General features: G+C 40.3%; 1 protein-coding gene across 1 annotated transcript in view; it reads right to left on the bottom strand.

The window, feature by feature from the left end:
* Positions 1–5295: 5295 nt before the first annotated feature.
* Positions 5296–24114, bottom strand: part of TBC1D23 (TBC1 domain family member 23) — a 63851-nt gene continuing 45032 nt past the window's right edge. The window contains exons 14-19 of the mRNA XM_049785389.1: positions 23814–23953; positions 22493–22537; positions 17929–18017; positions 16530–16665; positions 14309–14503; positions 5296–5745 (exon numbers count right to left, since the gene is read on the bottom strand). Of these exons, the coding sequence (XP_049641346.1) occupies positions 5664–5745; positions 14309–14503; positions 16530–16665; positions 17929–18017; positions 22493–22537; positions 23814–23953 (687 nt within the window). The 3' untranslated portion in view covers positions 5296–5663. The remainder of the gene's footprint in view (positions 5746–14308; positions 14504–16529; positions 16666–17928; positions 18018–22492; positions 22538–23813; positions 23954–24114) is intronic.

A 24114-nucleotide genomic window follows, 5' to 3' on the forward strand; every position in this document is an offset into this window, starting at 1 on the left:
TGACTTAAAGCAATGTCCCTCAGCAAATCCGTGTCAGGAATCTGAAGTGAAGCAGGCAGGGCCAGCTTCTCGCTTACACAGAAGAACATGGTTGGGAGTAGAAAGATACTATCTAAACATTAAGTTCTCCTTTCTGATTTGATTTTGGGCCTCCTGCCTAGCTCTCATCCTGTTACAGAACAAATCCCAGCAGACAGTGGTGAAATCCTTTGGCGGTCACTCATCATAAACTGGGACAGCAGGCCCTTGGCAAGGGGCGATGCAGGTTTTAACTTTCCCACCACCAGCTGAAACACAGCAGAGCGGTAATGTGGCAGCCTGCAGGCTGCGTGCAAGCCTAACCAGAGAGCAGGGCCTCAGGGAAAGTGTGTATAACCATGACCACAGAGCACTATGAGTAGCAAATGATGAGAAACACTATGCGAGGTGAGAGATGCTGCAGAAGCAGTTATTTTCCTGTGCTTTTGAGTAAGGAATTCCCCATTTCCAAGGACTCAGGTCTCATAAATTACATAGTCGACAAGATGTTTTCAGTCTTGGATGTTGTGAACTGGAAGGGGGCAGAGAGACAGTATGCTATCTGGGTAGGGAAGACTGTTGACCAGGTTCAACGCAAAGCCTCCCCTGAGCAATGTTCAGGAGTGATTCCTGAACACAGAGGCAGAGCAACTCATGAGTATCACAGGGTGTAGCCCAAAACAAAAACAACAGCAACAGCAACAACAAAATGTGAGCAATCCTTTGGGTTGATTGTTTTTTGGCAGCTATGAGATACTAGGACTCGAAGAGAGGACTGTCACGTGTAAAAAGCGTTTTGAGCATTTTGAGCCATTTCCCCAATCCCATCAACTCTCTTTTGCAGGGACAGGAGCAACAGTACAACGAGCAGGGTGCTTGCCTTGCTCAGGGCTAACCCAAGTTCAACATCCGGCATCCTTGAGTAGAGTCAGGTGAAAGCTCTGGGCAAAGCCCTGAATGTGACCCACAAACAAAAAACAAACAAAAACAAACAAAAATATTCTTGCAGAGGAGGAACCAACAGGCCAGCAGAGAAAAGATACCCCAGGACAATAAACAAACTGGCAGCACAAGCCAGCCAAAACAAACTAAACTAGGTACACAGGACAAGGAATTTGTTCATTTGCTTAAAGGTCAGAGCAGCCAAGTGACACTCAAGGAGGGCCTGCCTATGGCAAATCACCTTCAATTCCCATCCAGCACCACATTTCCTCAGGTCCCATTCCCCTTCCAGTCACATCCAGTAGGTAGCCTGTAAAAGCATATTCTGAGGGTACATAGCCTGATCCTTTTTTTTTTTTTTTGGTTTTTGGGCCACACCCGTTTGACGCTCAGGGGTTACTCCTGGCTATGCGCTCAGAAATTGCCCCTGGCTTGGGGGGACCATATGGGACACCGGGGGAATCGAACCGCGGTCCTTCCTTGGCTAGCGCTTGCAAGGCAGACACCTACCTCTAGCGCCACCTTTCCAGCCCCATAGCCTGATCCTTAACTCAGCAGTGGAGCATGTGGGATTCTGGGCTCCATCCACCTTGATGGGCAAATCCATCCATCTGCCAAAAGATTCTGTGAAGCCCTGAATTCAGCAGCCAGCTGACATGGTGTTCTAGGTTGAACTAACGAATTAAAAAAAAGGGGGAGGGGGCGCTGAAGTAACAGCACAGCGGCTGGGCATTTGCCTGGCACACGGCCAACACAGGACGGACGCCGGTTTGAATCCCAGCACCCCAGATGGTCCCCGAGCCTGCCAGGGGCGTTTTCTGAGTGCAGAGCCAGGAGTAAGCTTTACCATTCCATGAAAATGCACAGACATTCCTGCTACTTTAACAGATCAGGGGACTGGGCTCTATAGAGTTAAGTGACCTATTGATCTGAGAAGCTATTGGCGGAGCCAAGACGGACACAACTGAAACGAAAAAAAAACCTACTCTGGAAACTCACTCCTGGGATGATCCAGGATGGAAATGTCCTAGTGAAAAATAAAACCTAAACCTGAAAGCTCAATGTCCAGTGTCAGAAACAACCTGCCCATAATTTCAGGTTGTTTGGGGCTCAGAAAAGCGTACTGTCATTCTCCAATGAAGGCGAAGGAGGAACAACGTGGAGCAAAAACAGACAAAAACAATTCTCTTACCCCATGCCTAAATTAAAGCAAACCTAAATTAAGCAAAATGAAAAGCTTTCGTTGTCATAGGACAGGACTCAAATCACAAATCAGAGCTGACACCTTTGCAAAACTCCAATTTAAAAAAGCAAAAACAAAAACAAAGTAAGAGAGGGCAAAGCGTGAAATGCACAAGGCGGGTTCCCGGGTCTCAGACACACCGCGCGCATGTGCAGTGGGGAGTGGGCCCGAGCCCGTCCGGAAGGAAAGTCGCAGGCAGGAAGTGTTCTCGCGAGAGCTGGACGGGAGATTCCCGCGACCCCGCTGGCCCTCCCGGAAGTAGGGAATCCCCTCAAGCCTGCGTCCCTTTCCCACTCGATGAGGGTGGCGGGACACGGGGACGCGGGCAGGGAAGTTGAGCCGGAGAGGCCTTCCCCTCCTCAGGAATCGCACCCGCAGCTTCCCCACGGGGGTCACTTACTGGCCATGGCTCCTCTGGGCAGGACCATGGATCAGCAGTCGACAGAGCAGAAGGATCCGCTAGCGGCGCTGCGCGAGGGGCGTGGCTAAGACGCACGCTGGGGGCGTGTCTTCGGCATGCGTGGCCCCGCCCTCGTCCCGCCCCCGCCTGCATCCAGACTGTTGATTCGCCCCAACAGCTGTCACTCACATGCCCAGCGATGGGCAGCTTGCTGGTGGAACTCGAGAGGCCAGGTCCAGGTGGCTCATTACAAACAACACGGTCCACGAAAAGTAAAAATCTAATTTTTTTTTTAAGAAAACGTGCGACCGAAGTCGGAATAGTATGTTGGTGAAACGTTTGATCAGCTCAGATTCTCTCTGAATTCAGACCTTGGTTGGATCCATCTGTGGCCGGGGATATTGCATCTTCTTGCAATATTAGATGTAAGAGATTGCAACAGAAGATATTTGCAATCTTATGGGCTAGTGCTGGTGCGAGAGGAATTCTTCAGGTTAACTGTCCTGTGTCTTGGAATATGGGAAGAGGCGGACACTAAGGGTTTTTAAAAGCCCAGGAATGGATCCTAGCGAACTGGAAATGTCCAAAGTTTCAGTTCAGTGATTTCATTGTAATGATGAGAAAATCGATCCCAGCTAACATTGAATATAGGTGTGCTTCTTGAAGTCTCAGAGCCTGTAACAAAGTGAGAACTTGCTGTATCCTCGAAAAGAATCAGTCCTCCAATATATAAAACGTTTGCTAATATTACCTAGGACTTTTGCATTTGTAAGAGTGGGCAATATGTGCCAGTACAATTAATGAAATGTATTTAATATTTTAACTAGTAAACTATGTTGTTATTTCAGATGAGGAAACTGAAGGTCAGAGTAGTTCAATGCTGGTGAATAATTTACTACATGTGGAATTCAATGTTATTAAACAACCTCTTTCCCCCTTCTGTAGATACAGACATAAAAATCGAAGGCTATGAAAAAACCTGAAATTTGACAATTCTAATTACACTGAGAGAACTGACCTTAAATTTGTACATAATTTGTTTTGTTTTGAGCTACAATGGGCGATGCTCAGGGGTTTATTCCTGGCTCCATACTCGGGAACTCCATACTTCTGTTGGTGCTTGGGGGACCATAGGAATACCAGAGCTTGAACAAGGGTGGCCCCGTGGAAGACAAGTGCCTTACTCACTATACTCTCTCTCCAGCCCCTAGTTTGGGATAGAAATTTACAATTCTACAGAGAATTTAATGGTATGACAAAGGTTTACAAATGAGGAAGGGAGGGAAAGAAAAGAGACTGTCATTAAGAACAAAGATTTGAGCAAACTGTACTGGTTTATTTACAATTGTAATTTATAAACAGTAACACAAACGTCTTTAAATTAGTATTATGAAAAAGTCCCATGGCTGAGATGGGCAAGAAAATGTTATTTCAGGACATCTAAAGGGGATGACAAGGAAAGGAAAAACGCAATACAATAGTTGCAAGGGAGAGTTAGAAATATCAAGCATTGCACAAGGTGCAATTTCATGCAAATGTCTTCAACCACTCAAACTTTTTATTGAATATTAGAATATTATCTTGAATCAACGTTTCCTTTATTCACTTGATTTTAATTAAGTAAATTAAACTAAATGACTGTAAACAAGGTACATGTTTAAAAGCCTTTTATCACCTCTTAGTTAATCCATGTGATAGGACACGGCAGATTTGCTACTTCCCAAAATTTTTTATGAGAAGTCACTTTGTCAACCCAAATGTATTGTCTGATTTCTTTTATAAAATGTATCTAATATGGATACATACTATGTACCTCAATGAATTAAATTGAGATAGTTGAAAAATAGATTATTTTTTCAGTTTTGTCATATTGAGAGAATAAAAATATTTTCAAACCACTAAAACTTTAGTACAACAAAAACCAAAAGAAGAAAAATTTCAGAAATTTCAGAAAGTGCTAAGATAAATACAACTGTGGTTCATGTAACTCTATTTGGCTTTAATTATAGTGGATATTAGTATGGTCATAGACCATAATCTCAAAGATAATAAATTAGTATATGTTCAACACTTGTTCTGAAATATTTTAAATTGAATATTTCACTTGCAGTAAAAGCTAATGACTTTTTTTCTGTTGTTTTGTTTTTGGTCCATGGACACCAGTAATGCTCAGAGTTACTCCTGACAGTGCTCAGGAGACCATACGAGATGGATGCCAGGGATCGAACCCATGTCAGCTACAGGCAAGGCAAATGCCTTACTTGCGGCACTATCTGTCCAGGCCCCAAAATGAATGACATTTTTACAAATACCACTCTTTTATCAAGAAGTTTACTAATCTTGTGCCTATCTACTTATGCTTTTAATTGCTCCTTAGAAACCATCGAGTCAAGTTTAGTATCTGAAGCACTTAAGTGTTCAAATTATTAGTATGTGGTACGAAGATGATTTATAGAGTTGACACATCACCATTTTACTAGCTTGGACTGCAATTCTGAGTTGGCTTGAATCTTCATCCATTTCATTAAAAATACTTTATTTATGAAGAACAGAAATCGCAACCTAATTAATTTATGTAATACTTTTAAATTTTTGATACTGTTCAGTGGGTAAATAATATAGCATCTAAAGAGGTCTTTAAGTAAGTCTATCTCTATTTCAGTGAAGACATTGCAAATATGTTTATGTACGTTTTACTGTTAAATCTGAAAGTGATGCCTATTTCCTTGAAACAGCTCTTCAAAACAGAACTGCATTCTGTACCCTCAGGTTCCTGAGGACACAGGGTCAGTTTCTTGAAAGTCATTTAATAACTGAGCTTTATATAACAAAGTGTTTTACAAAACCAAAAATGAAAATAAAATAAAAAGCGGCCCAGAGATTGATTATAATAATTTATACTTTCTTAAATCTGCTCTTCCATTAAAGTATAATAATTTACACTTTCTTTGAGCTGCTACTCTTGAGCAAATGAAAAGTCTCCAGTTAACATCCAGTCAGGAAAATATGTCCTAGTTTCTCTTGGTTGCTTTGATTTCTTTTAAATAATTTTCTTGTGCATTAACTTTCCAAAGCATCCAAAACTTTCATGATCTGTTGTTTGATGGCTTTGGTTGCATCTCCTGCATTTGGAATCAAATACCTACGGAAAAAAATACATACATATTAACACAGTCCTTGTCCTTCAGGATTCAGTTCAGATGTTGAGGCTTCTCGCTGGAAGCTGTTCCGTATCTACAAAGGCAGCCAAAATATGTTGCTAGGTATTTCCTTTAACTTTAACATACACTTTTAAGATACCTAAAATATTTCTTTCAAGAACTTGACATCTAGATTCTCTCTCTAAAGGTAAACATTTTACTTTTACTTCTCCCTCTCCCTCTTTCTTTCCCCCTCTCCTTTTTGACACTGTCACATAACTTATTACCTTCCACGAACAAGTTGTGAGGTATCAGATAGCTCAAAGGAGGGAAGCACATGCTTTGCCAGCTAGAGTTCCAGTGTCAGCCTTTCACATCACGGAGTCCCCAGTACTATCAAGAGCAACCCACACGAGCACTGTGTTGGCAGTAAACTCTAAGCAAAGAGCTGGAATGGCACTAAAACCAAAATGACCCAAAAGAAATAGAGGGACATAAAGGGACAAGTATATTGTACAGATCACATGGTGTTCAAACTAAAGGTCATTTTAGCCTTTATTCTTTAAAAGATAAATACATCAAGAGAACTCTTATCAAATACATACACCAAATAAAGGAGAAAGATACATTTTCGTTGTTTATTGGATCACAGCCAGCTGTGCTCAGGGGTTACTCTTACTTATGTTAGGTAACAAAAAGATCTTTTTTTTTTTTTGGTTTTTGGGCCACACCCATTTGACGCTCAGGGGTTACTTCTGGCTATACGCTCAGAAATTGCTCCTGGCTTGGGGGGACCATATGGGGCGCCAGGGGATCGAACCACGGTCCGTCCTACGCTGGCGCTTGCAAGGCAGACACCTTACCTCTAGCGCCACCTTCCCGGCCCCGACAAAAAGATCTTAAATAATCTATAAGTTCATAAAACTTGAAGAAAAAAAAAACAACAGGGGCTGGAATGATAGCACAGCGATAAGGTGTTTGCCTTGCATGCAACCAACACAGGACAGACAGTGGTTCGAATCCTGGCATCCCATATGATCCCCTGTGCTTGCCAGGGGTGATTTCTGAGCACAGAGCCAGGAGTAATTAATCCCTAAGCGCCAGCGCCACCAGCGCCAGGTGTGACCCCCCAGAAAAAGAAAAAAAAAATCATCAGTTAGTAAATAGAAGAAAAAGATACACATTATAAAATTGGGGCCGGTGAGGTGCTGCTAGGGGTAAGGTGTCTGCCTTGCAAGCGCTAGCCAAGGAAGGACCGCGGTTCGATCCCCCAGCGTCCCATATGGTCCCCCCAAGCCACGGCCACTTTCTGAGTGCTTAGCCAGGAGTAACCCCTGAGCATCAAAATGGGTGTAGCCCAAACAAACAAACAAACATTATAAAATTATAAAAATGGTAAAAATTAGAGTAGAGGAATCATAGAGATAGTGCGATGGGTAGGGTGTTGCCTTCCATGCAGCAAACTCCTGTTTAATCCCTGGCACCCCATATGGTTCTCTGAGCACACCAGAAGTGAGCCCTGAGCAGAGAGCCCTGAGCACCGCTGTATATGGCCCTAAAACTAACAGAAAATAAAAATGAAAGTAAAAAGTTAATGATACAGAAAACAAGAAACTATAAAATAAAGATATGCAAAAGTTAATGAAATCAGGAGCTTGAGACTTAAAAACTCTTAGTTGTATTAATGAAGGAAAAAGAAAAAAACTCAAATATATCAGATCAGAATTAAAGGAGTAAAATCTACAACAGCTATCTTCAGAAAATCTACCCCAAGATAAAAAGCCCAGGTGGGTTTACTGGAGCTCTAACAAATTTTCAAAAATTTCCAATAACCTATGTTCTTCAAGTTCTTCCAGAAATTCAAATAAACTGAAATTCTATCTAACAGTTTCATCAGTGATACTGAGATCACTGGATACAGTCATCACCATCACCTTTAGACCAAAAGCAGACAGATACATTACCAAATAAGAAAACCACAGACCAATTTCCTTGATACAGATGCAAGACTCTCATTTCCATGAACTGAAATCAACAAACATCAAAAAGATTCACTGCGGAGATGTAAGGATGGTTCAGTATGTACAAGCCAGCGAATTTGACACATAACATCAACAAAAGGATGAAAGGAATCTGACAGGCTTCTCCCCTCTGGAGAACCCCTTTCATACTTGAGTACAATTTCTTTAAGTAAAAGGATTTGTTTCAATAGTTCATCTCCCTGATTGTTTTCTGTATTCCTGGAACAAACGTGCTGAGGTTAGGACTGACTTTCCTTTCCCTGTTCCAGCCCGAGTTCATGGCTCCACAAGTACCCAGTGAGGATCAGTTTCCGTGCCACAGAAAACTCATGGCCTTTAGGCACAGCTTGACAACTGCCGCATGGGGCTGGTGGGATAGTAGCATCCTTGCAGCACAGGTGCTTTTAGCTGGCTTCATTAGTCTTTTTATTTGGGGGGGGGGGGGGGCACACATCCGGCAGTGCTCAGGAATTATTTCTGGCAGTGCTCCCATTTCCCAGAGTGGCCTAGATATGTTGAGTATGTTGAGTGTAGGAGTGGGAAGCACTGTTTCCTCATTTTCCACTTCACTCAAGTTACCTGCAACATAAATAATTGGTGAACTGACCAGGAAAAAAGTGAAAAACTACAGGAGAAAATATCTGGAAAGAAGGTAACCCAGGGAAAATTTGCAGATATGCTCTTTTGGGAAATATCTCTGTAGCTTGGTCAGAATATAAACTTTAACATGTGAATTTTTGCTTTGAGTCCACCCACAGTCTTAGCTAAACCTCAAGTCCTCTGCAACTTATAGGTTACTAGAGAACTCTCTAATCTTGTGTTTATACAAAATAACTCACCAAATTTACAAAAAGCAAACCATTTTACAAATTAAAGGTGAAGAGGAAACATATTCAATAACTGTTTTTCTTTTTTTTTTTAATGTAATTTTTATTTTGATCATAGTGGCTTACATATTGTTGACAATAATATTTTAGGTATATATTTACATAAAATCAGGGGGGATGCCCATCCCCAAATTGTCCTCCCTACACCTCCGTTTTTGTCCTACCTCCCATTTCCTCTTCCCTCTCCCCCAGGGCGTCTAGAATATGTGGTCCCCTCTGTATCTAACCTACTACTTAGTAGTCTTGCATCAGTTTGGTCTTGATGCCTCCCTGATTTCCCCCTCTAAGTGGGGGCAGGGCTAGCTAGTTTTTGTTTGTTTTGTTTTTTGGTTTTTCGGGCCACACCCATTAGATGCTCAGGGGTTACTCCTGGCTACGCGCTCAGAAATTGCCCCTGGCTTGGGGGGACCATATGGGACGCCGGGGGATCGAACCATGGTCCTTTCCTTGGCTAGCGCTTGCAAGGCAGACACCTTACCTCTAGCGCCACCTCGCCGGCCCCTTATAACTGTTTTTCTTTAAAGAGAAATTAGATTAAGTATCTGTGAAGGATTTAATTCAAAATAACTCCTGGAGACCGCCTGTACCCATCCCACCACTGAAAATTGTGGCAGTTCCCTCATCCACCAGTGCCTTATTTTGGGCTGGAAAAAAAAAAAAAGGCTCAGCTCTGCCATCATGCTTCAGAAGAAAATTATGGCTGCACAGTCCAAGCTGATACCACTGTGGCCTCAGAAAGGGGGAAGAGGCAACTTGCCCTTTCTGCATGAACTACAGCAGCCCAATGCCATGCCCTACACCTTCCAACAGAATGGGCCCATTCCATGACTTCTTCATCAAATTTCCAAGCCATTTCCATTTGTTTTAGATTTATAAATTCTGGACCATGCGGCCACTTGTGGCCATGCAACACCTTAATATTTTGTGCTGTTAACCTCACAGTGTCACAGGAAATCTAATGGAAAAATTACATAGTAATCTTCCCACTTCAGTGAGCCTGACCAGTAAGACACGATTCAATTAGCACCAAACCACAGCCCAGTCCATCCTTAGACACTGACTTCAATAACAGCATGGAGCTATACCAATTATTTCAAAATGACCTGTGTTGATCTAAGATTAATAATTCCAGTTGCCTTTAAAAAAACAATATCAAGTACATTTGTTTGTGCCTTTACAGAAGACAGGCTACAGTGGTAGGTGGGTGATTGGAGAAACTGGGAAAGGGATGGATGGTCACACTGGTGGTAGGATTGGTATTTAATACCTCCTGCTTGAAATGACTGTATTCTGAACAACTTGGTAAGTCAGTGTTAGAAAAATGTAAAAGAAAAGGTGGGGCCAGAAAGATAGTATAGCAGAAGGGCGTTTGCCTTGCAAGTGGCCGACCCAGACTGACGGTGATTCAAATCCTGGCATCTCATTTGGTTCCCCATGCCTGCCAGGAGTGATTTCTGAGTGTTGCCGGGTGTGGCCCCAAAAAAATCAAAACACAAAACAAGGGCTGGAGTGGTGGCACAAGCGTTAAGGCCTTGCGTCCACTATCCTAGGACGGACCGTAGTTCGATCCCCCAGGGTCCCATATGGTCCCCCAAGCCAGGAGCGATTTCTGAGTGCACAGCCAAGAGTAACCCCTAAGCGTCACCGGGTGTGCCCCCCCCCAAAAAAAAAGGTGCAAGAGTGATAGCACAGCAGTAGGGTGTTTGTCTTGCAAGCAGCTGAACCAGGATGGACCTGGGTTGGATTCCCCGCATCCCATATGGTTCCCCTAGTCTACCAGGAGCCAGTTATTTCTGGAGTAACCCCTGAGTGCCGCCAAGTGTGGTCCAAATCCTCCCCACCAAAAATCAATTCCATTCAACAACCAATGACCAGACGATATACTCACGTGAATCCATCAATACTTTATCCCCTTAGAAAATAAACAAACCATATTCATCTAAAAGCTAAGCAACACTTTTTATATTTTCTTGTTTTTACATTTTTTAAACTTTATTTATTTATTGACTGATTGGTTTTTGCCCTGGCAGGATGGGGAACCATATGGGATGCTGGGAATCAAACTAGGTATCTCCAGGGTCAGCCGCATGCCAGGCAAATGCCCTACCACTGTGCTATCTCTCCAGTCTTGTTTGTTTGTTTTTTTCTTTTGGACCACTCCCAGCAGAGCACAGGAATTGTTCCTGGCTCAGAAATTACTCCTGGCATGTGTGGGGACTATATGGGATGCTAGGGATCAAACCCAGGTCATCTGGATGTAAGGCAAATGCCCTTTATACCATGCTATTGTTCCAGCCCCAACACTGTCTTATTTATCTGTTGTTGTTTTTTTTTTAAACAGAAGGCTTTTTACAGAAACAGGAGTTAATGCTTTACTATTATATAGCAAACTCATTTAATGCAAAAGAAATAAAAACTTATGCTATGGCTATTATTTTCTTGTTTGCTTAAACACTTGACCTTCCATGGACCAGGGAATGTTTTTCTTCTCTGAGGATTTAATATTTAAAATGAAAAACAATGAGGCTGGAGAGGTGCACAGGGCATAAGGCTGCCCTAGGACAGCCTGGACCACGATTCTAGCCTAGGACGGACCGTAGTTCGATCCCCCGGCGTCCCATATGATACCCCAAGCCAGGGGCGATTTCTGAGTGCATAGCCAGGAGTAACCCCTGAGCGTCACCGGATGTGGGCCCCCCCAAAAAATTTAAAACAAAACAAAGCAAACAAACAAAAACCCACCCTCCAAAAAACCTCCCAAAGTTATCTAATTTCTCTTTGATATTATACTCATTGCCTAGGCCCATTAAGTTAGCATGAGATTTATTCCCTTACATAGTTAGGTCCTCATTCTGCTAGAAATAAGGAGCTTACACAGACATATGTTAACCCATGTACCTCTTAAAGATTTATGGAGGTGAAATCTAAGGTGAAATTTAAGGAGGGGGAATGTTGCAGAGATGAGGAGGGGCGCTGTAAATGAGTATTTGGAATATAATAAAACTAAGAAATAACTGCAGGGGCCACAGAGAGAATTATAGCAGGTATGCCAATTGCCTTGCATATGGCCAGCGAGGGGGCCAGTTCACTGTCCCTCAGACCATTGGAGGATCTGACTATAGTAAAAACAAAACTTATGAAAGAATTCTTTTTTCTTTTCTTTTTTTTTTTGGTTTTTGGGTCACACCCGGCAGTGCTCAGGGGTTATTCCTGGCTCCAGGCTCAGAAATTGCTCCTGGTAGGCACGGGGAACCATATGGGACGCCGGGATTCTAACCGATGACTTCCTGCATGAAAGGCAAATGCCTTACCTCCATGCTATCTCTCCGGCCCCATGAACGAATTCTTATGCACACTGCATATATCTTATTTTGCAATGAAGAAACAAAACAGATACAAATACAATATGTGGCCCGCGGGCCATAGTTTGAGGACCACTGCCTTAACACTTCATATGATCCCCCTGAGCTCAGCCTGAGTGAATCCAGAACACTGCTAGGTATGGCTTCAAAATTTAAAACAAAAAATTAAAAAAAGAGGTATTTGCCTAGCTCTGAAGTAGATCAAAGATATAAGAACTACATTCCTTTGAGATGCAAATCTTGGGTCTTTTTGGAGATGGTGAAACTGGGCACCTCCCAGAAACAGAAACCAAGGGATTACCCCAAAAAAGCTTTAAAAGAATATAAAGATCATAATAAGAATATGAAAGTATCATCAAGATTAAGGCTGCCCTGTAACAAATTCCAGATTGACTCTGTCTGCATGGAGAGAACTTCAGGTCAAGACACTTTGGAGATATTGTATCACCGTCTCTGCTTTCTTCCCCTCTGGAGAAGCCCATTCTCTTTTCTCTCCCCCACCCTTCCCTAACATTAATTTTCTCCAAATGAAACTGTTTTACTTGGCAAATATAGTAACATGATCATACAAATAAATACAGAGAAGATTCAATACTCATTCATGATAAACCATAGCAAAAAATCATACTGAATAGCAAAATCCTAAAAGCATTTATTAAAGATCATGCAGAAGACAAGGATGTACACTTTCACAAGTATTCAATGTAGTAAAGGCAGCCCTACCTACATCAGCCAAGAAAAAGAAAGCAAAACCATTCAAATGGAAAAATATTAAATAATCACTATTTGCAGATAATCTGACAATATATATAGATCCTAAAGACTCCTCCCAAAGAAGCAGTAAAGTAACAGGCTAAAAAAATTCACAAAAGTTAGCTGCATTTCTATATGCAAACAATAAACGAATAAAAACAAATGTTAAAATCCTATATAACAGGGGGCCGGAGAGATAGCATGGAGGTAAGGTGTTTGCCTTTCATGCAGAAGGTCATTGGTTCAAATCCCAGCGTCCCATAAGGTCCCCCAAGCCTGCCAGGAGGGATTTCTGAGCCTGGAGGCAGAAGTAACCCCTGAGTGCTGCCGGGTGTGACCCAAAAACCAAAAAAAAAAAAAAAAAAAATCTATATAACAATTTCGTCCATAAGTATCAAGTCTTTATAATAATCAACATAAAGGTGGTGAAAGACTTGTACACATTAAAAGAAATATAAGAGAACACACAAAATAATTTGAAAAATATTTGTGTTCATGGGTTGGAAGAACTGACACTGTTTTTTTATTTTATTTATTTATTTATTTTTTTTGTTTTTTTTGGGCCACACCTGTTTGACGCTCAGGGGTTACTCCTGGCTAAGCGCTCAGAAATTGCCCCTGGCTTGGGGGGATCAAACCAAGGTCCTTCCTTGGCTAGCGCTAGCAAGGCAGACACCTTACCTCTAGCGCCACCTCGCAGCCCCAGAACTGACATTGTTAATATGACTTTCCTACCCAAAGCTTTATATACATTAAAAGAAGAAGTGATCTTAAGGACACTATTGGAGGGTCTTGGCACTCTGATGGTAGAGTGGAAGTAGAATAATTTTGTACATCAAAAAATTAACCATGTTACCTCAATGATGTTTCTAAAAATAAACAAAAATTAAAACATTTTTTTATTGTTGTTTTGTTTTGGATTTTTTGAGGTCACATTCAGCAGTGCTCAGGGATTATTCCTGGCTCTGGCGGTGCTCGGGGAACTCTATGTGGTGCCGGGGATCGCAGCCGAGCCAGCCATGTGCAAGGCAAATGGCCTATTGGCTATGCTATCGCTCTGGCCCCCACACATTAACTTTCATTCTAAGACAAACTTCTTACCTAATTGCAAACCGCATTTAATGTATTTTAGCATAGATCGTTCTTACAGACTCTCCTATCAAAATGTTCATGAAATTTGGGTAATAGTACAGTGGGAGAGCTCTTGCCTTGCATGCACCTGTTCTAGGTTCAATTCCTGGTACCCTGTAACTTCCCCCAAACGCCACCAGGAGGGACTTGTAGGATCAGTACATACAGAACCAGGAATAAGCCCTGAACACCACTGAATGTGGCCCCCAAACAAAAATATTTGTGAAATTAGCTATATCACTTGCCAAAAATCATTATACACATTATGGCTAAGGCCATACAACAAATAAAAAATAGTAAACACTAATGAATGTAGTTCAAGTATCCTGTTCCACCATTCATTACTCAACATATAGAGAAATTAATATGAAATAATTCAGTTAGTTAGGTATTACGCCAAAAAATTCTTACCTTTCAATTGCCAAGATTTCCATTCCTGAAGCACTGTTGTTTCCAAACTTGAAGGTAATTAGCTCAGGATGTTTTTTTTTGGATGTAATTTTAACGATAGAATTTAGTGCTTGTCGAGATTGTATATAAGCCAGTCCTTTTCGTGAAAGAATTTCCCTTAAACAGTACATATGTGTTGCAGTAATCAACAGGTGACTTGATTGGGAAAAAGAATTAAAAAGAAATTTAATTCAAAACAGTTGTGACTTCAGCATCTCAATTATAAAGCGTTCAACTACAGATAAATTACTTTTCATTTAGAAAAACATCATCTACAAATAAATAAGCTACCAAAATTCAAGTTTTAAATTTTCTTCAGTCGTACAAAATTAATGTTTTAGTAAAAGATAATCTTGTAACAAGATTTTTTAAATTTATTTTATTTATTATTATATATTTTATTTTATAAATAAAAGTGTAACACAATAAAATTAAGACTTTCAAATCATTTCATATAGCATATAAAAATACCATCCTTCAGATTTTCACAGTATTTTCTGTATCCAAAAGCTAGAATGATTCAACATATCATTAAATAATTTGGCTACCTTAAATACTGATTAGTATTCCTAAAGGCAAAATGGCAGAGATTATTAACATTGCTCCTGTGTAATAGGTTATCTTTAATAGAGTAAAAGCAGTCAAATACTTTTCATGCAATGAAACAAAAAGAAAATAAGAAATCAGAATATGGAACATTGTGCGGAATGATTGGTCTATGTCAAAGGATTAATGTGTCCTAAAAAAATAAGAAAGCAAGGATGGTTGTACTGCTGCACATATGGGACCATATGGGATGCTGGGAATCAAACCGGGTCTCTCCCAGGTTGGCCGTGTGCAAGGCAAAAGCCCTATTGCTGTACTATCACACCAGCCCAAGACTAGTAACTTTTTTTTGGCGAGGAGGGATTTGGGTCACACCAGGCAGCGCTCAGAGGTTACTCCTGGCTCTAGGCTCAGAAATCGCTCCTGGCAGGCTCGGGGGACCATATGGGATGCCGGGATTAGAATCACCATCCTTCTGATTGCAAGGCAAACGCACTACCACCATGCTATCTCTCCAGCCCAAGACTAGTAACTTTTAATATATTTTAAGGCATTGTAGAAAAAGCGAGTGTGGAATATTTACTTAATGACATGATTATAGCTTTTTAAAATATGATGATACAATTGGGGTTGTGTACAAGAACAACTACATTCTTGGAAGATTATACTGGCCAAATTAGGGTAAAAGATCATACCTGTATTTGTCTTCTGAATGGTGTGATTAAAGAAAAAGAAAATGCATATGTACATATGTAACTAAAGAGATAGGATAGTATAGAAGAAAGTTGAAAGTTGATGAATATAAGACCTACAAAAGTGCTCAATGTACTGTTTCTTTTAACATTTGTATCTCAGTTGGGGAGATAGTATCACAGGCAGGGCGCTTACCTTGTAGACAGTGAACCCAAGTTCCACCCCTACATCCCATATGGTCCCTTGAGCCCTCCAGAAGTATTCCCTGAGTGCAGAGCCAGAAGTACACCCTGAGGACTAAAGGGTATGGTCCCAAAACACAGAACCTTGGGGGGGAGGGTCCACACCTGGTGGCACTCAGGGGTTTTTACTCCTGGCTCTACACTCAGAAATTGCTCCTGGCAGACTCAGGGACCATTTGGGATGATGGGGATTGAACCCAGGTCTGTCTCAGATTGTCTGCGTGCAAAGCAAATACCCTACTGCTGTGCTTCGCTTCGCCCCCATAGAGCCATTTTAACCTAAACTTTTCCAAAATAAAATAGACTTCTAAGTATCAAGAGATGTAATACAAATTTATGCAAGGAAATTATCTTATTGTTCTTAAGATTTCTTCTGTATTTTAGTTTTATTATGTTAAAATTATTTTTAAGATTTAAAAGAATTTTTTTTTTTTTTTTGGTTTTTGGGCCACACCCAGTGACGCTCAGGGGTTACTCCTGGCTATGTGCTCAGAAGTTGCTCCTGGCTTGGGGGACCATATGGGACGCCGGGGGATCAAACCTAGGTCCGTCCAAGGCTAGCGCAGGCAAGGCAGGCACCTTACCTCTAGCACCACCGCCTGGCCCCTTAAAAGAATTTTTATTGTAAAAATTCAGTTTTATTTCTGAAAAACAAGAACAAAACAAAATAAAACAACAACATATAAAAGGACAAACGGTACCTAGGAAACATGTGTCCACTTTCTTTCACCTCTTTACAAGGAAAATGATGCTTGATGTCTGGTTTGTTTATCCAAGTCTGAATGTTTACAACCTCTTTTCTATCATCATCTGACATTGAAGAACTGTCGATTTCATCTATAAAAAATTTAAAGTGTTAGGTCAGGGAGACTTTATAGGGAAGGTACTTTCCTTGCATGCTACTGGTCTTAGCTTGATCCCTAGCACCACCAGGATTCCAAGCACCACTGAGAGCTGCCCCTGAGAAGAGAGTGAGGTGTAGTCCCACAATACTACCAGATATGGCCCATAAGATGCACTCTCCCTAGGCACCCACCCCTGTCATAAAAGGAATTTAAATTATAAAAGTATCACCAATTCCTTTCATAATGCATTTCTTCAAAACCTGAAAAAAAACTTTAAGTAGTATTTTAAACATACAGGCAGGACAGGAGATGGAAATCAAATCTAATCCTGGTGATAATACAGAAATGTTTTTGTACCATTCTGTATGTTAAGAAAATCAGGTGGGGCCCGGTGAGGTGGCGCTACAGATAAGGTGTCTGCCTTGCAAGCACTAGTCAAGGAAGGACCTGTTCGATCCCCCCGGCGTCCCATATGGTCCCCCCAAGCCAGGGGCAATTTCTGAGCACTTAGCCAGGAGTAACCCCTGAGCATCAAACGGGTGTGCCCCCCCCCCAAAAAAAGCCAGGCGAAGCTTCTATTTGTAGAGATAGTAAAGGGGGATGGTGCTTGCCTTGCATATGGCTAACGATTCAATCCTCAGGACTATAAATACAGAGTTAGAATTAAAAAAAAAACCTGAGATGAAAATTATCAAGAATATGAATTTTTTTTTTGGGTCACAGCCAATGGTGCTCAGGGTTTCCTGCATATGTTAAGATTCCTTGACAAGAATATATTCTGGGCAGTGGGATTATAACTACACTAATAATATTAGTTTTTATAATTAAAGAAAAAAAACCACACAGAGGATGAATTTCCTTGGCACAATATCCCCATCTTGTGGCTCTTTGAAATACTGCCTCTAGTTTCAACAAGTTCTTTTCAAATGTTAAAAATTTGGGAATGACTGGAACTTGAGTCCATCTGAAGTTGGGTTAGGTTTGTGGACAAGAAGGTTTAATTCCAATTCTATAAATTTAAGTAATATTTTAAATTCTCAGGATTTATACATTTTCAGACTTGCTCAACTAAAACTGCCTACTCAACCTTTTGCTTGAACTTATAATAAACATAACTAACAATATCTAAAATCTCACTGAATCTCACTGTGTATGTGTGTGTCTGTAATTGTGTTGAGCTAGTCTAAGAATGATCTCTGCAATCACATGAGGTGCCGTGGAAAGCAATCTACAGATAAATGTATCATTACTACACCTGTGTCATATTCTTCTTCATCCCCAATGCTGAAAACAGGTTTTACACCACGGTAAGGCTTGCCCACTCTGTCACTGCTGCTCACATGCCTACAGTCAAAGAACGTGAAGGAGGAAATAAGGACTTCAGAAGTTATTTCTCATTTAGCAACTATTATATTCAAACAAAACATATAATCTCCCAGGCACAACCCAGTTTGAAGATAGCTATGTTAAATAAATTGAAACAAGGTAAAGAAATTATGTTAGCAATAGTGGAATAAGAACTTGGCAGAGACGGAATGCTTTCAAGTAAGTAAAAACAAATATTAGACAGTTTTAATGTCCATATTAAAGCCTATGTTTAGACCTGTGTGGATTTAGGGAAGTTACTTAATCACTCTGTATTTCTGTTTTCTCATCTATAAAAAGGTGACAAAACAATACCCTTCATAATTATTATGAGAACTAAATCAGTATTTTGTAAAGCTTTTCAAACAATGACCTTTGGCAACTCCTTCATACATGTCTGTTAGACAATATAGGAAAGGAACCAACTATTTAAATTGCTGTAAGAGTATTTAGACTTCTCATGGAAATAAGTGTCAAGATTTTTTCCTCAATTCATGAACTCTACCACTGAGTCACATCCCAAGATCCACCTCATTTTTATTTTTATAATTAAAGCTCTAGTTTTACTAGAAATGAGCCTTTTTTCTTTCCATAAATGGAAATAGGCCATGAAAGTAAATCTGTCTTTTTCAAGTAAAAAGTAAAAAGCAATAGGTAAGCTCAAAATTGTTAAGTTCTATAGAAAGGACACTTTGTTTTTTGGGTCACACCTGGCAGTGCTCAGAGGTTATTCTTGACTCTGTGCTCAGAAATCACTTTTGGCGGCTCAGGACCCATACCAGATGCCCAGGATCGAACCCAGGTCAGCCGCATACAAGGCAAAAGCCCTACTTGCTGTACTATTGCTCAGGTCCCTGACAACTACTTCTTTTTTTGGTAATTAAAAAAATTTTGTATCTCATTTGTTTTTCATAGGTAATAGCATAAAAATAAGAGGTACAATTAAAATTGAAACAAGACTTCATGTTTCTGGGGAAAAGACACTGCATTGTTCATAATTATCTATGATAGACTTTTTCCCTCTGTCACACACAGAAATAGCTCAATGCTTTGCTTATATTCCATAATTCAATTTCTCCACCAGAAAATAGAGATCACGGGCCCAGAGAGATAGCACAGCGGTGTTTGCCTTGCAAGCAGCCGATCCAGGACCAAAGGTGGTTGGTTCGAATCCTGGTGTCCCATATGGTCCCCCGTGCCTGCCAGGAGCTATTTCTGAACAGACAGCCAGGAGTAACCCCTGAGCACCGCCGGGTGTGGCCCAAAAACCAAAAAAAAAAAAAAAAAAAAAGAAAAGAAAATAGAGATCATATTTGTATTTTAGATAACAATTATCACTAACAAAAATCTTGCCACGTCTTAATTTTGTTAAAATAGGCACCGGAGAGATAGCATGAAGGTCAGGCGTTTGCCTTGCAAGTAGAAGGACGGTAGTTCGAATCCCAGCACCCATATGGTCCCTCAAGCCTGCCAGGAGCGATTTCTGAGTGTAGAGCCAGGAGGAACCCCTGAGTGCTGCCGGGTGTGACCCAAAAACAAAAACATAAAAAAACAAAAGCAAAAAAAAAATTTTTTTGTTAAAATAGGCTAAAATATTTACTTCTCCCAAATCTACATTCCTCAAGAGAGCTGAAAGTTATGATTCCCTTGGGAATCATAAGTTAGGCCATTCATAATAAAATTGTTTGCTTTTTATTAAACATATATAACACAAAATTATCTGGTAAACCACAAAACGAAATTCATTAGTAATCAGAAAAAGAAAGCAATAATCCAAATGCCAATGAAAATAACATTCCACATTTTTTTTGGGGGGGGGGCACACCCGTTGACGCTCAGGGGTTATTTCTAGCTATATACTCAGAAATTACCCCTGGCTTAGGGAGACCATATGGGACACCGGGGATCGAACCATCCTAGGCTAGTGCTTGCAAAGCAGACGCCTTCCCTGTAGTGCCACCTTCCAGCCCCAACATTCAGTATTTTTACAAATGGCAACAATAAAGATAATATTATCTTATCTAAAACTTCTCTAGCGCCATATGGCTCATAAACTATTAGTTTTCCGATATTAAAGCATGGTTAGGGCCCGGAGAGATAGCACAGCGGCGTTTGCTTTGCAAGCAGCCGATCCAGGACCAAAGGTGGTTGGTTCGAATCCCGGTGTCCCATATGGTCCCCTGTGCCTGCCAGGAGCTATTTCTGAGCAGACAGCCAGGAGTAACCCCTGAGCACTGCCGGGTGTGACCCAAAAACCAAAAAAAAAAAAAGCATGGTTAGACTAGTGTAGCAGAATGCAAGCATTCTAGTAGCAACTCCTCCAAAACTTTTATTATTTTCTAGATTTATAATGTAATCATTTCTATAAACAAAACTGTTAAGAATGACTAAGATAGTTCTTAAGGGACAGACTAAAAAAATTAATAAGATCTAATAGCTGGATCATTTTTAAACAGGTTTATTGATAGTTCTCTTTTCGGAGGGGCGGGCACACCTGGCACCACTCAGGGGTTACTCCTGGCTCTGCGCTCAGAAATCGCTCCTGGCAGGCTCAGGGGGATTATAGGGGATGCCAGGAATCAAATCCGGATCCGTTCCGGGTCAGCCTCATGCAAGGTAAATGCCCTACTGTTGTGCTATGGCTCCAACCCACTTACTGATAATTCTTAAGGCTAAGTAATAACAGAATCTTGTATAAAATAGTTTGTCCTTTTTTTTATTTACTGAGCTGAGAAAAAAAAGCCATTTCTGGCTCTCACTTTTGGGACACATCTCACATGTGAGTGTGATCAGGGCTTACTCCTGGCTCTGCACTTAGGGGTCACTTTTGGCAGGCTTGGGGACGATATATATGTATATGTATATGTATATATATATATATATATATATATATATATATATATATATATATAGATGTATATATATCTTACTACTGTGCTATTGTTCTGATCCATAAACTATTGTTTATTTTAAAAGCTATTTCTTTTAGTACTGGAGTACATGCTTTGCACCACAGTAGTGATAAAAATGTTTAAAAAGAAAAAAAGCTTAGAAATTCTAGTTGCAAAATATATGAAAATATGACAATAGAATTAACTCCATAATTCTAAACTTCAACTTACAAAGTATGACTACCATTAAAATGCACATAAAAATCTTACATGATTTTTAGTTTAAAAGTCTTTGAATAACTGATAATAAAATGCATGACATTTTTGTTTTTAATAGCTTTTTAAAGTTATTATTTTAGATTTGACACATAGATGTTTGTACAGTTGACTTTCTGATTATTTTTTTCTTCTGCTATTAGTGAAAAGGGAATTTTTCATGTATTAGAGCTAACCAATATTCTCAAAAGAACTTTGTAATTTATCATTGTGCAACTAAGAACAGTAACTAGACCTAAATTATGAGGACAATTTCTTACTGGTCTGTGTTAAATTACTCTAGCTGTTACAGTATTACAGTTGATTCTGCTCCCAGCCCCCAAACTCCTTTATCAATATAATTTAAAGTTCTATTTACAGTAGGGTTGATAAAATATTACTGTTTAAGTAAGATTAGCTAAGCAAAAAAACCCGGAGAATGTTTTGGTGTCACCATCTTACAAGCTTATGTGTCCTACAAAAAGCTAATTATTCTAGCAGTGGTTGAATGAAGAGTTACATCTCACTGTTGATGTATGTATGTTCCAGCATACAGATCAGGTGCCATTTTGTGGTCAGAGCACTACTATTTGTGAAACACACAAATAATATCTTAAATATTTTTTTGTTTCCTTTTTTTGTTTTTGGGCCACACACGATGATGCTCAGGGCTCAGGGGCCACTCCTGGCTATGCGCTCAGAAATTACTTCTGGCTTGGGGGACCATATAGGATACGGGAGGATCGAACCAAGGTCCGTCCTAGGCCAGATATGTGCAAGGCAAACGCCCTAATGCTGTGCCACTGCTCTGGCTCCCAAATCTTAAATTCTTCCTGGAAAAAAAAAATGCGAGTAGCATGAAGGTAGGGTGTTTGCCTTGCATGCAGAAGGACAGTGGTTCGAATCCCAGCATCCCATATGGCCCCCCGAACCTGCCAGGAGCTATTTCTGAGCGTAGAGCCAGGAGTAACCCCTGAACACTGCAAGTGTGACCCAAAAAACAAAAAACAAAAACAAAAACAAAAAAACCCACGCAGGTTTTATTTTTAAGTTCTGGATTTTAGAGTACTTCATATAAAGAATATAAATAATAAAGAAGCATTCAAGGAAAAAAAAACTGTAAATGGTCAAACCAAAACAGAAAGCAGAGCAATCAGCATAACACTCTTAAAAGCAGAATGAGAAATGGGAAGCATTTGAAATAGTTGCTTGAAATTTTAGCCAGGACAGAAATGAGGCTTTGCAGATGGCATGAGGCATGCTAAAGAACAGGATGGTCTGAGAGAGCTGCTCTACTCATTGGCTTACCGCTCTGTACATGTTCTGTCTGGCCAAGGAAGATTGAAAGACATTCTATAGCAAATTGAGGTAGAGGACAGAACAAAATGATTATAAAGACATCAACAGTAGTTAAACAAAATCAAAGCATAATCAGTTTTTTAAGCACAGCGTATTCATTATAAGGAAAATGTTAAAATCATCCTAAGCATAAAGAAAAATAGTCAACTCCAAATGATTATTTAACAAAGCCAATAGTCTTTTCAGCTGAGTGTTATCACTAGTTGATATTAAATGAATGCACTTTATAGTATTCGCAAGGTAATGATACCATTAAGCATCTATGCCAAGAACACAAAGACATGAAAGCATAAAGATATGTTCACTCCTTGTTCACTGCCATGTTATTTACAATAGTCAAGCTCTGGAACAACTCAAGTGCTAACAAATGTGAAGATGAAGAAATTGTGGGACATATATACAAAGGAATACTATTCGGCTATTAAAAATGACGAAATCCGGGCCTGGAGAGATAGCACAGTGGCATTTGCCTTGCAAGCAGATGATCCAGGACCAAAGGTGATTGGTTTGAATCCCGGTGTCTCATATGGTCCCCCGTGCCTGCCAGGAGTTATTTCTGAGCAGATAGCCAGGAGTAACCCCTGAGCACCGCCGGGTGTGGCCCAAAAGCCAAAAATGATGAAATCCTGCACTTCATTTCATCTTTTCTGGACTGGAGAATACCGTGATGCTAAGTGAAGTGAGCTATAAGGACAAAAACAAACATTATCTTGCTCATGTATAGAATAAAAAAACAAAAAAGAAAGAAAGAAAGGGAACAATGACCAATGGCCGGGTGAGTGGAGAAGAGACTTGGGGACAGCGGTGTAGGATTATTCCCATTTTGGTGATAGGCATAGTACAGTAGCATTATATGCATAAGTAACATTAACACTACTCTAAAACATAATATACCTCAGCTAAATAAGAAGTGTTAATGTATGGGGGGGTTGGGCCACACCCAGTGGCACTCAGAGGTCACTCTTAGCTCCGAACTAAGAAATTACTCCTGGCAGGCTTGGGGAACCATATATGATGCTGGGGTGGAACTCAGATCAGCTGTGTGTAAGCCTTATCTGCTGTGCTATCTCTCTGGTCCTTGAATATAATTTAATAAAAAATTTAATGTTCATGCTACAAAATATAGCAATAATATCGTACCTCTATAGCTATGTATAGCAAGAAAGACAGCCAAAAAGAGGCCTAAGAAGGAAAAATTTACATTCAACTCAATCAATTTTTACCCTAAAATACTTTTACTTTTAATTACTAACTATTGTAGAAAACTCACCGGTCCACAGGAGTTGATGTATTTTCAATAAAACTGATGACTTTTTCCCTGACATTAACAGACTTTGTCTTCAAAGCAACAGTCATTTTATTTACTAATGATTTCATTCCTCTATCATTTGAGCCATTAGAAGATTCACCCTAAAAAAAAAAGAATTTACAAATAAATTAACAGACACACTGCTCTTTTTGCTTTTTTTTTTACTTGCTTTTGTTTGTTTCTGAATAACACCTGGGGGTGCTCAGAGCTTACTCCTGGTCCTGTGCTCAGGAATCACTCCTGGTGGGATCAGGGAAACATA

This window comes from Suncus etruscus, chromosome 13 (genome assembly GCF_024139225.1).
Source record: "Suncus etruscus isolate mSunEtr1 chromosome 13, mSunEtr1.pri.cur, whole genome shotgun sequence".
In the NCBI taxonomy this organism is placed as follows: domain Eukaryota; kingdom Metazoa; phylum Chordata; class Mammalia; order Eulipotyphla; family Soricidae; genus Suncus; species Suncus etruscus.